The sequence below is a fragment of the Taudactylus pleione genome, unplaced genomic scaffold (assembly GCF_031769625.1).
Source record: "Taudactylus pleione unplaced genomic scaffold, aTauple2 ptg000537l, whole genome shotgun sequence".
In the NCBI taxonomy this organism is placed as follows: Eukaryota; Metazoa; Chordata; class Amphibia; order Anura; family Myobatrachidae; genus Taudactylus; species Taudactylus pleione.
Window position 1 is genome coordinate 6,722,528 of NW_028284939.1, and position 15,214 is coordinate 6,737,741.

Sequence of the window (15,214 nt, forward strand, 5' to 3'; positions counted from 1 at the left end):
GTCTTTACATATAGCGTGTGCTCCACGCTATGGAACGCACGCTAATTCCGGTTCTGGTTTCCCCCTTTTGTATCCTAATAGGAGACAGCGTTTATAGTCATGGTGATGGCTATGACTACACGCACGCCACTTCTGGGCCAGATGTACACAGGGAAGCAGCTAGATCCCTTCAGTAGATTGACCCTGACGTCATCAGCCAATGTCCAACGTCATTCCCTACAATCCAAGTAGGCATAGAGGGGGAATATAATCATGTGGCGAGCGAAGCGAGCTCGCGAGTGGCCAGCTCTTTTTTTGCTGGACTGTGTGGGCAGGAAACCGCACTTCTGCTCTCAGTTCACGTCACTTCCAGGTACAGTATCTGAAGGGTAACTAGTCTTCTCCATGTACACAGACTCGCACCCGCTGTAATCTCTTCCAGGAGGCGGTCTTTACATATAGCTGTGGAGCGCACGCTGCTTCCGGTTTCTATTATCCAGGCCGGAAGTTCGCCAACTTTCACTCGTTGCTTATCACTTTGGTGGAACGCAAACTCCGGACTCCATTTCAACTGGAAATATATATATATATATACAAGAGTGATATTTTAAGATCCATCAATAAATAAATAAATATATCTATATAAAAACATAAATACATATATATATACAATAAACAGTTTCATAAACGGAAAGTGCATATATCTAATAAAACTAGAGATGTGCGACGACCCCTGTGTTTTGCTTTTGGTTTTGGATCTGGATCTCCCCTGCTTTTGGATATGGATTGGTTTTGCCAAAACCTCACCTCTGAGTTTTGTTTTTTGGTTTTGATTTTGGATCTGGATTTTTTCTTAAAAAAATCATAAAACAGCTAAAATCACATAAAATGGGCCTTTTTTGTTCCTACAGTATTACTAACCTCAATAACATTTATTTTCACTTGTTTCCAGTCAATTTTGACCACCTCACAGCTCATATTGATTTTTTTTTCATCAAGTTAAGGGCCAAAAGGTTGCATCCAGCTAGCTGGCTCAAAACTGAGTGATTAATAGAGTTGAGGACTGTGCAAAGATGATGATTGGGGTACCCGTTGAGGATTGAAGAATTGATAGTTGATAGTTGGTGCAGCCACTGGCTGAAGTAAGAAGAGTTGATACTTGATAATTGGTGCAACCCCTGACTGAATAATTGATAATTGGTGCAACCCCTGACTGAATAATTGATAATTGGTGCAGCCCCTGGCTGAAGAATTGATAATTGGTGCAGCCCCTGGCTGAAGAATTGATAATTGGTCCAGCCCCTGGCTGAAGAATTGGGGTGCCGGACTGTAGATAGACAGTAATTAGTTAGACAAGGGGCCTGATTCAGACCCACTCGCGAGCGGCTGTCCGCTCGCAAGTGGGTCGATGTTATGGACTGAGCATGCGCACGACGGAGGGAGCTCCGTCGTGCGCATGCGTCAGACGCGACGAGCGAAGGAAAGTCCTTCGCTCGTTGTGTCCGATCAAAGGGGGCGTGCTGTCAATGTTGATTGACAGCACGCCCCCTTTGGTGGGCGTGCCGGGGGCGTGCCTCCCTGACGGGGGCGTTCCCACGGGAACGCCTCCCGTCAAAAGCCGGCCCACTGACATCACTAGTGATGTCAGTGGGAGTGATTTTGGCTCTGATAGAGCCAAAATCACTCCGGAGCTTGCGGTTGAAAACCTCAACCGCAGGCTCCGGCTCGCAATTTCGATGGTCGCGATGGTCACGACCATCGCGGCCATCACAATGCACGCTCGTATAGCCTGTGGGTGGTGACCCACAGCTATACGAGCGCCCAGGAGGACGCTCCATTTTCATGGAGCCTGGCCCTCATTCAGAGCGTGCGCTCTGCTCAGAGCGTACGGCTCTGAATGAGGGCCAATGTCTAGATCGACCCCAGTTGTTAGACAGTCAATAGATCGACAGGTACAAAAGGTCGACAGGTACAAAAGGTCGACACACTAAAGGTCGACATGCAAGAAGGTCGACAGGTACAAATGGTCGACATGGCCAAAAGGTCGACATGAAAATGGTCGACACAAAAATGATCGACATATTTATTTATTTATTTTTAGGTTTAGGGTTAGGCACATAAGATGAGCCAGTGTCCAACGTCATTCCCTACCATCCAACGTCATTCCCTACCATCCAAGTGGGCATGGAGGGGGAATAAATCCATGTGGCGAGCGAAGCGAGCCGCCGTGCCCGCAGCGTGGCGAGCGAAGCGGGCCCGCAAGGGTCCGAATGGTATTTACACCATTTTTTTAAAAAAAACGTGTCGACCATTTTCGTGTCGACCTTTTCCAAGTTGACCTTTTGACCCTGTCGGCGATTTGTACCTGTCGACCTTCTTACAGGTCGACCTTTAGTGTGTCGACCTTTTGTACCTGTCGATCTACTGACTGTCTAACAACTGGGGTAGATCTAGACATTTTCTAACTAAGTTTTGTCTATCTCTTATACCACACCCGAAGAATTGATAATTGGTGCAGCCCCTGGTTGAAGAATAGATTATTGGTGCAGCCCCAGGCTGAAGAATTGATAATTGGTGCAGCCCCTGGCTGAAGAATAGATTATTGGTGCAGCCCCTGGCTGAAGAATTGATAATTGGTGCAGCCCCTGGCTGAAGAATTGATAATTGGTCCAGCCCCTGGCTGAAGAATAGATTATTGGTGCAGCCACTGGCTGAAGAATTGATAATTGATAGTTAATTGTTGATGCAGCCTCCGGGCTGAGTAGTAGTGGAATACAGAGCTATGATTAGTCCTGCAACAGCCTTGAGGCCTGGAACTCTTGGCAAGTTGCGGCCATTACAGCGTTGAGGGCTGGTGAGGAGTGACGACAGGTGGCCTTTGGGCCGTGAAGCAGGATGCGGCCTTTGGGCCGTGTAGCAGCCTTAAGGGCTGAGAACCCTTGGCTGAATGTCACTGTTGTGCGACTTGTGCCGTCGGGATGACACAAGCAGCAATTGGTTCAGAATTTTCTTTTAAAAAAATTAAAGAGGCAGCAGGCCCTTGACAGACAGCAGCACAGCACCCCTGTGTACCTACGCTGATGACAGGTGTGGCTAACACGCATACAAAACAAATGTTTTTTTTTTTTTTAAACCTTTGGTGAACCCCTGAGAGAGGCAGCAGCCCCTTGACAGACAGCAGCACAGCGCCCCTGAGTAGCTACGCCGATGACAGTGATAGCCAGGTGTGGCTAACATGCACACAAAAAATATTGTTTCTTTTGTGGGGGCAGCAGCCCATTGACAGACAGCAGCACAGCACCCCTGCTCACCTACGCAAATGACAGGCATGCCTAATGCACAAAAAAAAAATTGTTTTATTTTTTTTGAACACTGGGGTGAACCCCTGAAAGAGGCAGCAGCCCCTTGACAGACAGCAGCACAGCACCCCTGTGCGCCTACGCAAATGACAGGCATGCCTAATGCACACAAAAAAAATTGTTTTATTTTTTTTGAACACTGGGGTGAACCCCTGAAAGAGGCAGCAGCCCCTTGACAGACAGCAGCACAGCACCCCTGTGCGCCTACGCAAATGACAGGCATGCCTAATGCACACAAAAAAAATTGTTTTATTTTTTTTGAACACTGGGGTGAACCCCTGAAAGAGGCAGCAGCCCCTTGACAGACAGCAGCACAGCACCCCTGTGCGCCTACGCCGATGACAGGTGTGGCTAACACGCACACAAATTTATTTTTAATTTTTTGTTGAACACTGGTGTGAACCCCTGAAAGAGGCAGCAGTCTTTTGACAGAGAGTAGCACAGCACCCATGCGCACCTATGTTGATGACCGGTGTGGCTAACATGCACACATAAAATATTGTTTTTTGGGGGCAGCAGCCCGTTGACAGACAGCAGCACAGCATCCCTGCGCACCTACGCCGATGACAGGCGTGGCTAACACGCACACAAAAAAATATGTTGGTTTTTACTTTTTATATTTTTGGGGGGCAGCAGCCCTTGACAGACAGCAGCACAGCACCCCTGCGCAGCTTTGTAATGGGCAGATATGCGTGCGAATAACACGCATTGACAGGTAAAAAGATGCATGAAAAGACGCTCTGCGCTACTGAGTCACACCACGGCATGGCACGACTATAAGGGCTGTTTAACGTGCAAGGAAGCTAGATGTATGTGGACATAAGTCATCAAAATTGCAAGCATAAAATGACTTTGCTGCACACAATTTGCAAACAGCCCTCTGTCCTTTGCGTTAACTGTCCTTTATAGGTTCGGCATAATTCCATCATCAAGCTCCTAATTAGTTCCTTCAAGTTCTTTTTGCAGAAACAATTCCAGTTGCACTTACAGATGCATCCAAACCCATAATTACTATAATATGCCCAGGGGAGACATTTGCTTTCAGCAATTTAAACCCCCTGAATACAAGGAACATGTAAAGCAACAGTTTACAAGTAGAGTTACATTAAGGACTAAATAGCCTTATAAAAAGCATCTATAATTAAAATGCTTTACCATTGCCAGAAACAGTGCTGGACTCTATATTTAAGCAAATTATAGCATTAGAAGAAAAGCTGCAATGTGATTGGCCAGCAGCACCATGCAATTATATTAGTAACACTCTAACTGCAGGTATTTAAAACTCTATTAACTTAACATTCTGCGTGGAATTCTGATTACCTAGGAGTGTAGAAAATAGCTGCCCTGAGTAATTGCTGTGTTGTATAATGCATAACAGATAATAATATACTGATAAACTTTAAAACTTTATAATTGGTGAGCCGTGACGTCAGTGGGTTAACCCCTTAACTACAAAGCTGCTAAGAGAGTCCTGATGTTCTATGATGGTTGTGTACAAGATACCGGTGCTCAGGATCCCGGCGGTCAGAATCCCAGCGGCGGCATCCCGACAGGTATAGGATACCAAAACCAAACACCCCCTCCCAGCAGCCTGATCCTACCCCTAGTGGCTAATCCTAAACCGCCTCCCAACCCTAATGCACTCACCAATGGTGTCAGGTGGATTGGGTAGGTCTGGAGAATCGGGTACACTGCAATTAGTTTGTATTCTTCTTCTTCGGCAGAGAGGTGAAGGGCTCACCGACCAACAGCAACTCCTACCTTTTCCTGGCGGGGGGCTGCACGTGCATCTGTCCGGCCAACTCTGTCCTCTTCTCTGTTCGGCTCCTGCCAGATGCATTGTGCGTGAGAAAGTTATCTTGCAAGGCCCGCGACCGGCGCATGCACAGAAGCACTGGCTTCTAGGGACTGCATCGACTGCAGCCTCTAGAAGCCGTATTGGGCTCACAGCAAGGCAGTAGAGGGACGTCCAGCGGCGGCTCCTACCCTCATAGATGAGGGGGACTGCCGCCGCTGAAGGCGAGAGGGAGTGAGTGTGCAACTACTCACCCACTGCTCCCGTCCTGGCTGGGTCTCGGCGCCTGCTCAATAAGATCTGTCAGGCCAGGGCCAAAACTAGGATATCTGTCACCCGGTGCAAGGCAGCAATTTTGCGCCCCCTCCCTTCCTGTACCTGGAGTTTGTCCTTGCTCCTCCATAAGGCAGTGCACTAGTCAGACGTCCCTGGTATAGTGACTTACATTATTCCACACACCATAATGCCCATTACACATTATGCCACACACTGTAATGCCTATTACCAAAGTGACACTTACATATTTGCCATACACCATTTTATACCCCACAGTAAGGCTTCTAATTACTTTAAAATTACCTGCTCGTTGTCAGGGGTTTTATGCTCATTACCATTTCCATGCTCGTTGCCAGGGGGTTTATGCTAGTTGCCAGGGGTTATATGCTCATTGCCATTGGGTTTATGCTCATTGCCAGGGGTTACATGCTTGTTACCAGGGGGTTTCATGCTCGTTGTCAGGGTATATATGCTCATTACCAGGGGTTTCATGCTCGTTGCCAGGGGGTTTATGCTCGTTGCCAGGGGTTACATGCTCATTGCCAGGGGTTTCATGCTCATTGCCAGGGGGTTTATGTTCATTGCCATGGGGTTTCATGCTCGTTGCCAGGGGGGTTTATGCTCGTTGTCAGGGGGTTTCACTGGAGAAGATGCAGCTTTCAGCATCTTCTCCCGGCAGCGCCAGCGTTCCCGCTGCCGGGAACGCTGTGTGCATTGCGCTGGCCTAACAGATGCTAGAGGTCCAGTAGGACCTCTAGCATCTGTCTCCTCCTCGGCGGCGGCCATTTTATACCCTACAGTAAGGCTTCTAATTACTTTAAAACTACCTGCTCGTTGTCAGGGGTTTTATGCTCATTACCATTTCCATGCTCGTTGCCAGGGGATTTATGCTAGTTGCCAGGGGTTACATGCTCGTTGCCATTGGGTTTATGCTCATTGCCAGGGGTTACATGCTTGTTGCCAGGGGTTTCATGCTCGTTGCCAGGGGGTTTATGCTCATTGCCATGGGCTTTCATGCTCGTTGCCAGGGGGGTTTATGCTCGTTGCCAGGGGGTTTCACCGGAGAAGATGCAGCTTTCAGCATCTTCTCTCGGCCACTCGCTAAGCTGTGGGTGACCATCAGGCTTGCGACGAGACCCTTGTGGTAGGGTCTCGTCCACCGCAAGCCCCAGTGAACTTCCTGCTCTAATAGAGCAGGAAGTTCACTACCGACATCACTGTCAACCCCAAAAGTGATCCGAGCCAAGACTCGATTCGACTCGAAACCTCCAACTTCGTCTGTGTTCAGTTTTCAGGAAATCCGAACCGCACAGCTCTATTTTTGACCAAGAGTTCTTTGCAGATAAGTCACTAAACAGGTGGGTGTCAGTCTCTATATGTAATAAATCTATTTATTCACCAATATAACGTTGGTGCATAATAGTAGTAATAGTACAAATGCAACAAACCAGAGTTATCCTTCAGATATTGACAATCTCTGTGAATTTTATGTTGAGCTGGGTCTCACATAGATTTCCTTGATCTCTCCTGTCAGCTAACTCTGTTAGAGTATCTGCTCACTAAGAGCCTGATTCAGCAAGGAACGCACTGATGCAGAGGCACGCAATCGGTCGATGGTTTTGCTCTACGCATACGTATGCACACGTGTGCGTGCACGAACCGGCCAGGGCCATGGAGTATGCGTTCACAGGGAGTCCGCAGCCCCAGGGACAAGCGATTGACAGGAAGTGCCGTTTGAGGGTGGTGACGGGGAGTGGTCGGGCAAACGCAGGCGTGCCTGTGCGTTTGGACGGCGATTCAGGGGTGTACATAATTAAGCCCTTGCGGCGGCGGACGCAGCCTGAGGTCTAGTTGCACACAGGAAGTCTCGCTATGTCTGCGGGAGGGTCAGGTCAACCACTATTGTGCGTATGAGTCCGATGGTTCTCGATGTTACCGATGTTTGTGCTGTCTTGCCAGGTATAGAGGACGTGAGTAAAGGGAAGTGGGTGGTATTATGTTGTGCTGGCCGTCTGCTTATTCAGCTGCCATTGCCGTGCGTATGCATTCATTAGCATATTCTCACAGCGGCCGGCTGCGTGCGTCTGCATCCGTACGTTCCTTGCTTAATCAGGCCCTGAGTTACTCCTTATTAGCAGTGAATGATGCTGTTACGCCAGAACTTGGTACTGCTTTAGTGAACTACTTAAGATATTTGTGCCTTGTACTACTTAGTCCTCCTAGTGCAGTGTTGGCTAACCTTGACACTCCAGCTGTTGTGGAACTATATATCCCAGCATGCCCTGCCACAGTTTTAGCATGCCCTAATAGCAAAACTGTAGCAGTGCATGCTGGGTTATGTAGTTCCATAACAGCTTGAGTGTCAAGGTTAGCCAACACTGTCCTAGTGCTTTCTGTGTCAAGGTCGTTGATAAATAAGTTCTTGAGAACAGGGTCATATTTATTGGAGAGATGGGAGATAAGTGTCTATACAGTAAGTGGCTTTCCAGCTGTTGTGGGACTACACATTCCAGCATGCCCTGCCAGTTTTGCTATCAGGGCATACTGGTATATGTAGTTCAATAGCAGCTGGAGGGCGGCTTATTGCCCACCTGTGGGTTAAACTCAAGATATCTAGTCAATTACATCTCTACACTGGCCTCCTGGCTAAGCTATAGTGATAGTCTTCTTCTAATATGCTTTGCTTAATATATTCTAACTGTTAGGGACAAGGACCATCAGCGCTTTGATATAAGGCAGTCAGGTGTGAGGGGAGCATTGTCAGTGCGGACGGTGATGTGTAATAGTCTGCATCTTCACATTCAGCACTGGTGCCACGGACAGCTCCTCAGTATCAAGACACCAGCCGTCCTCCTGTCAGTCCATGTGGAGGGCGGGCTCTTCCACACAGGCTGCTGAATCTCTGAAGAACGGAGGCAGGACCTGGGCTTGTCTCTCATAAGTCGGGAAATTGCTCCAGTTGTGTAGTAGAATAAAATAGCAACAGACACCTCCTTGCCTTGTCCCTGCCCTTCCCACAATGCACACTCTTCTCAGAGAGACGCAAATAGGGCATAGAACAGATGAGCACAAAGACTGCCTAACAATGAAATCAAAGTTTTCTCCCTGCCTTTACTCGGCCATGTCCTGTACATCGCTCTTTCCTATGTATTTTTCTCTTCTATTTTAATTTAAAGGACTCTGTATTTCTCATATTAAGTCATTTCATTGTTTAATGATACTTAGGGTCCTGTTTATCAAGATCATGCAAAAACAACTATTTCCACATGATTTCCTCTAAATTAACTATTGCACCTATGGTTTAACATGGGAGATTTCACATCTATCCCCTGCGTCAGTGTCAGTATTGGAACACACCGACCATTCCCCATACAATGTATCAGAACGTTGGGATTGTGACACTTATCAAGCTTTGGAAACCTAAAACTCGCAGAGCTGGCATCCGTTAGTTAACGCTACCTTCAGATGGCGTAACCGCACTCCTTCCAATGGAAAGATGGCTCGGAGTGCAAAGAGGGAGCTCTCTCTTCAGATCCCACGGCTCCTATCGGCTTATTTTATAAACATTGGCCACTGCCATCAGCCGTAAATGTACAGCTTTCAGCATTGGCCAGGGCAGTTGCTTATTGGAGCAACTCCCTTGGCATCAAGACTTTGATAAATTGGGCCAAAAATGTATTCCTTATAGTCGCGGTATGCTGCAATTAGGAATGATGTTTTTTTCTGGAGTTTTTCTTTAGATAACTGATAAAAAGGCCCCTTAGAGCATTGTTGCATTTGGGGTGGAGGGGAGAGAAGACATTGCCATTTGACCTTGTTATTTCAAGTTATGTCTCTGTTGTAATGCATCGTGCAGGGTATAAAATCCACTGTGTATATAACCCCTGTGTTGTAACCTTTTATTCTCATTCATTAGGTATCCTACAGAGCTCAAAAAGGAATGACCAGAAATGCCATCTTGAAAATGGTAACCGTGTGGGTGGCAGCCTTTCTCCTCTATGGACCAGCCATCATCAGTTGGGAATACATCGCCAGGACGACCATCCTACCCGATGGGGAATGCTACGTGGAGTTTTACTACAACTGGTATATTCTAATGATCGCTTCCACTGTAGAATTTTTCACCCCTTTCATCAGCGTCACCTATTTCAACCTCAGCATCTACATGAACATCAAGAAGAGGACCTTGATGAGGAACGAAGAGCTGGCCCAAGGGCAGGAGCACTGTGAGATGAGCTTCCAGAGTAGAAGGAAAAAACATTTGATCTTTTTCGTCAAACCGGCTGAGAAGCCTCACACTGACGCTAAAAAACAAGCTCCCTGTCAGGCGCCTATAGAGACCTGTCCCGCGGGGAACAGGTCGCAGAGGATCAAAGATCACACCTTGGACCTCAACATAAGCCAAGACCTTCCCCCTCTGCAAGTCGAGGTCCAAGCCAAGAAACATCAAGAGTGCTTTTACAAGGCAGTAGAAAACGCTTGCAGTAGCTCCAGGACGGACATGGCTAGTAGCATTGCCAATCGGTTTAGGCTATCGAGAGACAAGAGAGTGGCCAAATCCTTGGCCATTATCGTATGCGTGTTCGGTCTTTGTTGGGCACCTTACACGCTGTTAATGATCATCAGGGCCGCTTGCCATGGACGCTGTGTCCAGCATTACCTCTACGAGATCTCCTTTTGGCTCCTCTGGTTAAATTCTGCCATTAACCCTATACTTTACCCTCTGTGCCATATGAGTTTCCGAAAAGCCTTTATGAAGCTACTTTGCCCAGGAAAAGTGAAAATACATCCCCATATTTACATGTAAATCAGTCAGATGGAACCCTCCTGTGCTCAGTCTCTCCTCCCCCTTGACCAGACAGCAGTACACACCTTGGGATATAGAAAAACGTCTTCACCTCTATTCTGTTTACATGATCAAACAATCCAGCGGTAGAAGAAGTTGGCATTGAAGTAATTACCAGTTAATGGGAAATCTCCAGGAAGCATTTGTGTGACATAGACTGTAGATATAACGCTTTGGAGGTCTGGGCTCGGAGAACAGAAGCATTTTTTTCAATGTGTCAGGAACATCTGGGAATATATTTTTTATTTCTTACCCTACTGAAGAACGTTATATATTGTAGGGGAGTTAGGGAGAGGCATAGGTCTTTTATTTTAGATGAACAGAATAAAGACTTTTCATTTTACAGACTGTACATAAAAAAGTATGACATTTGGGTTGTAAAGAAAGTGGAACTGAAGATATAAATACATTTTTAATTTTTACACCCACCTACCCCCAACACACTTTCAATTACAGCTGCGGAAGACTGGTTCCCCGAACCAAGTGGTTATGCTGTAACGATTACCTAAAAAACGACCCCCTCCTGGCCACCCCACCCCCCCAGGAGGATTAACAATGCTAACACAATATACAGTAATGTGTAAATTAAATGGCCTATGTATGAGGACATGCACTGAAGCACATGGTCACCATATTGTGTCACTGCTAAACCTGCAATTGCCAAATGCCCTAAATCTACAGTAATACCGTTTTTATACATAAATTCCGGGTCTGACCTGGAGGCCTGATTCGTTCGCTCTGAGCGATGTTCGCACAACTGCGCATGTGTATGGGTCATAATGCGCATGCGCAAAACAGTAATTGCTGTCGGAAATCGTGTGCTCGTAAAACAGCGAGGGGCTGCTAATGTGATTGACAGAATGTACCGTTTGTTGGTGGTAACGGGAAGGTGCTTGAAAACGGGGGAGTGGAGATCTGAACACAGGCGTGCCTAACGGTCAAAAGGGCGTTTAACGGGAGTGCATAATTAGTAAAGGAGCGTCATCGACAACGTCACTTGGTTGTCTTTTAGTCTGAAATGCTCGCAGTGATAGCGGGAAGAAAATCCTACCACAAGCCCTGCGAGCAGTTCAGATGCCTTTCGATGTTCCCGATTAATCTAATAAATACCGGAGATGACGTGTGATGCGAACGGCAAAGGGGCGTCTTTACAAAATAGCGAGAGCATTTTTTGAATGCTCACTCAGACATAGAGGCGTCAACACACCGCAAAGAGCGATCGCTCAATTTAAATATCCGGCCCCTTTTTTAGAACGACCGTCCGCAAATAGCGTCCGGCTCTGAATCAGGCCCAGGGTTCCAAACCAGATCAGACCCTAATTTAGCTAGCGCCAACCCAGGATATTTCGAGCTGGTGCCGTTCACACTGGAGCCGGGTCTGTAGTAACCCGGTTCTTCCGGCGTGGAAGTGGACGCTTGGAGATGACGTCATCTCCAAGCGCCACTAAAGCCAGCCAATCGGCCTGCATGCGGTGCGCTCCAGGTCATCATGACCCGGACCGCACCGTTTACACTGCAGGGTTTCACGGCTCATTCCCGTGTTAAACCCTGCAAGTTACTTGGGTTGTCAGGCGTCCCTGCATGTGATCACTATTGCGATCACGTTACTTCCTGGTTCAGAAGCCGGCTGCGCTACTGCACATATGTAGCCATCAGACCACGCATGTGCGATCCCTCTCCCGGAATGTTTTGCGGAATGTAGCTCATAGACTGCGGTGACTAATGCAATATTCAGATGACATTAGCTACCGAGGCCAAGTTCCGTAATGCTCTGCATTCTGGAGCTTGGTGCATTTGGCATTTAAGCAGCCCCCATAGAAACTATAGACGCCCACTTCCCCTTACATCCGTATAGTTTGGCAACATAGCGAAACAATCGGTACCATCGAGTAACATCGGACCCATACGCACAGGTAAGGCAGGTCAGACCTCACTCAGGAATTGCTGACTTCATCACACGCTATGAGACCTCAGGCTGCGTATGTTGTAGCAGTGGCTAATTTGTGCACGCCTGCGTTTCTACGACCACCTAACCCCCACACCGTCACCACCCGCAAACGGTACTTCCTGTCAATCACTCCGCGACGGGTCTGTGTAGCCACTGCGATCGCAGTCCCAATTGCAGTGGAGAGTTTGCGCACTGCGTCTTTGACGAATGCGCAGTGCGTAACAATCGGCTGACTGCGGACACAATCGCATCTGCGATCCTTGCTGAATCAGGCCCACAGTATAGTGTCAGCCTAATTTGGCCCGCCTGATATGTACAGTATGGCCATCTTTATACATAAACACTTGATATATTATCATTATAAAGATAATTTTACTGATAGCCACCAACAAGACCCTATGCTGCTCCAGAGGCTTTCTTCATTCCCCTATTTCTGGGTTTGTGGTCATAAAATGTGTATATCTGGTAAGTTTCTTATTGGATGATTGTGTTTTCTCACTGTCTTTACTGGCCAATTACAGGTCAGCGTAATGTAATGTAACTGCTACTTGAACATTTCATGTTAATCGCACAATGGGGTCTGATGCTTATCCACAAATGATGCAGATTTTCGCTCGTCTTATTGGTACAGTTGCGCCATTCTTCATTTTATACGTAGAATAAAAAAATTATGAGTGATAAAGCAATTAGGGCCTGATTCAGAGCCGGACGCTATTTGCGCTCGCTCGTTCATTAAAAAGGGGTGGCTATTCAAATGAACCGTTCGCACTTTGCGGTCTGTTCACGCCTCTATGTCTGAACGAGCGAACAAAACTTGCGGTCGTAATTTTGAAAAAGACGCCCCCTGGCCGCTCGCACCATACGTCATGTCTGCTATTTAAAAGATTAATCGAGTACATCGAACAGCGTATGAACTGCTCGCTATTCTTGTGGTTGGTTTTTCCTACCACAATCTTGCGAGCAGTTCTGACTATAAAATAACCCAGTGACGTGGTCAATGACGCTGCTGTATTAATTATGCACACCCTTAAAACGCCCGTTTTGAAATTTAAGCACGCCTGCGTTCTGATTTCCACTCCCCGTTTTCAAGCACCTTCCCCTGTTACCACCCACATACGCCTCCTCCTGTCACTCAAAATAGCAGGCATTCGCTATTTAGCGAACAAAAGATTTTCGGCCGCACTGACTGGTTCGCGCATGCGTATTAAAATCCGTAGGCATGCGTAGATGTGCGAACATCGGTCAGAACGAACGAGCGGCCGCTTGCGAGCAGCTCTGAATGAGGGCCTTAGTCCCCTCCTGCTGTATGTCTGCAGATATTCACTTAGATTGTAAGCTCTGAGGGACAGTGACCTTGCATATAATCGGGCTGATACATGGGTTATAGCAAAATGGGTGCAAATGACTCAAAACAATACTAGATGAAAACAAAGTTTATGTATTCAGAATTTAGGTGTTTAGCATATATATTTGCACTCGCGCATTTTGTCTATGTACATTCTGGTCATGGGCGAAAAATACTCGAAATATGCCACATAATATCATGTCAATAAAAAATATACATATTTTTTCATACTACATTGCAGCCAAGAAAAAGTTTATATACTGTAATATTTTACCGCTACTGCAGTTTTATAAAATAATTCCATCAACGTATGCAAAAAAATAAAGATGACTGAATATATATCATAATTAGGGTAATAATTTTGGAAGCACAAAACAGAGACAATAATGCAACAAATATTTCCTCATTCTTTGGTTCCCACATTGTCACACACTCTGCAATATTGGCCCTCATTCAGACCCGCTTGCGAGCGGCTGTCCGCTCGCAAGTGGGTCGATGGTCCGCACTGCGCATGCACACGATGGAGGGAGCTCCGTCGTGCGCATGCGCGAGACTCTACGAGCGAAGGAATTTCCTTCGCTCGGAGTGTCTCATCAAAGGGGGCGTGCTGTCGATGTTGACTGACAGCACGCCCCCTTTGGTGGGCGTGCCGGGGGCGTGCTTGCCAGACGGAGGCGCTCCCAAGGGAACGCCTACCATCTGAAGCCGGCCCCACTGACATCACTAGTGATGTCAGTGGGAGTGATTTTGGCTCTAATAGAGCCAAAATCACTCCTGGCCTTGCGGTTGAAAAACTCAACCGCAGGCTTCTGCTCGCAGTTTCGATGGTCGCGATGGTCAAGACCATCGCGACCATCATCCTGCACGCTCGTATATGCTGTGGATGGTGACCCACAGCTATACGAGCATCCATGAGGACGCTCTATATTAATGGAGGTGAGCCCTGATTCAGAGCGAGCGCTCTGGTCAGAGCGTCCGGCTCTGAATCAGGGCCATTGATCGCTAACTGAGCCATATCAGCCCAAGTTGTGCCAAAATTCACAAGTTTGTAATTAAAACGGTCAGACCATGTGTGTACGGTTACTGAGCAACAGGAAATTGTGCCGCCAACCAAACGATGAGCTCTGTCCAATTTGGGAACCCAAATGGCCAAACGGCAAACAGATCCGGTCATTTGTCAATACTGCCGACTGTTTGGATGGTAGCATGTGTGGGGGCACTTAGGAGTTAATATTCTATAAAAACAGGGTTTGGTCTTGGGCTATACAGAAGCCTTAATCATGAGATTATAGAGTAACAATAAATTTCTTGACCGTCTCAATAAAAACAAGTACCGGAAATGCAGGAAATCAAGAGCCTAAGGCAGAATTCATATTACAAGTTGATTCACTGTGAAAATATATAAAACTATAAAATACAATTGTAGATATATGTAAAAGTTTTGATACAATGGTCTCGATTCAATTCAGCGCGAATTGAACAGCGCAGAGAAGGAGCACGCTGTTTTGTCGGAGAATGCTGGTTCTTGCATCCATCGCACCTTAGACATGGTGGTTAGTCGCAAGAACCGGCATTCTCCAACTAAACTGCCCGGCGCGATGCTGTTTCCGTGGCGCTAAGGGCAGAAAACAGCATCGCGCCTGTAGTTTTGTCGGATTTCTGCTCG

The 15,214-nt window shown here is 47.0% G+C and overlaps 1 protein-coding gene across 1 annotated transcript in view; it reads left to right on the forward strand.

Moving 5' to 3' along the window:
* LOC148500969 (histamine H3 receptor-like) overlaps positions 1-13,798 on the forward strand; it is a 33,682-nt gene extending 19,884 nt beyond the window's left edge. The window contains exon 3 of the mRNA XM_088451121.1: positions 9,326-13,798. Coding sequence (XP_088307247.1) covers positions 9,326-10,216 — 891 coding nt within the window. The 3' untranslated portion in view covers positions 10,217-13,798. The remainder of the gene's footprint in view (positions 1-9,325) is intronic.
* The last annotated feature ends 1,416 nt before the right edge of the window (positions 13,799-15,214 follow it).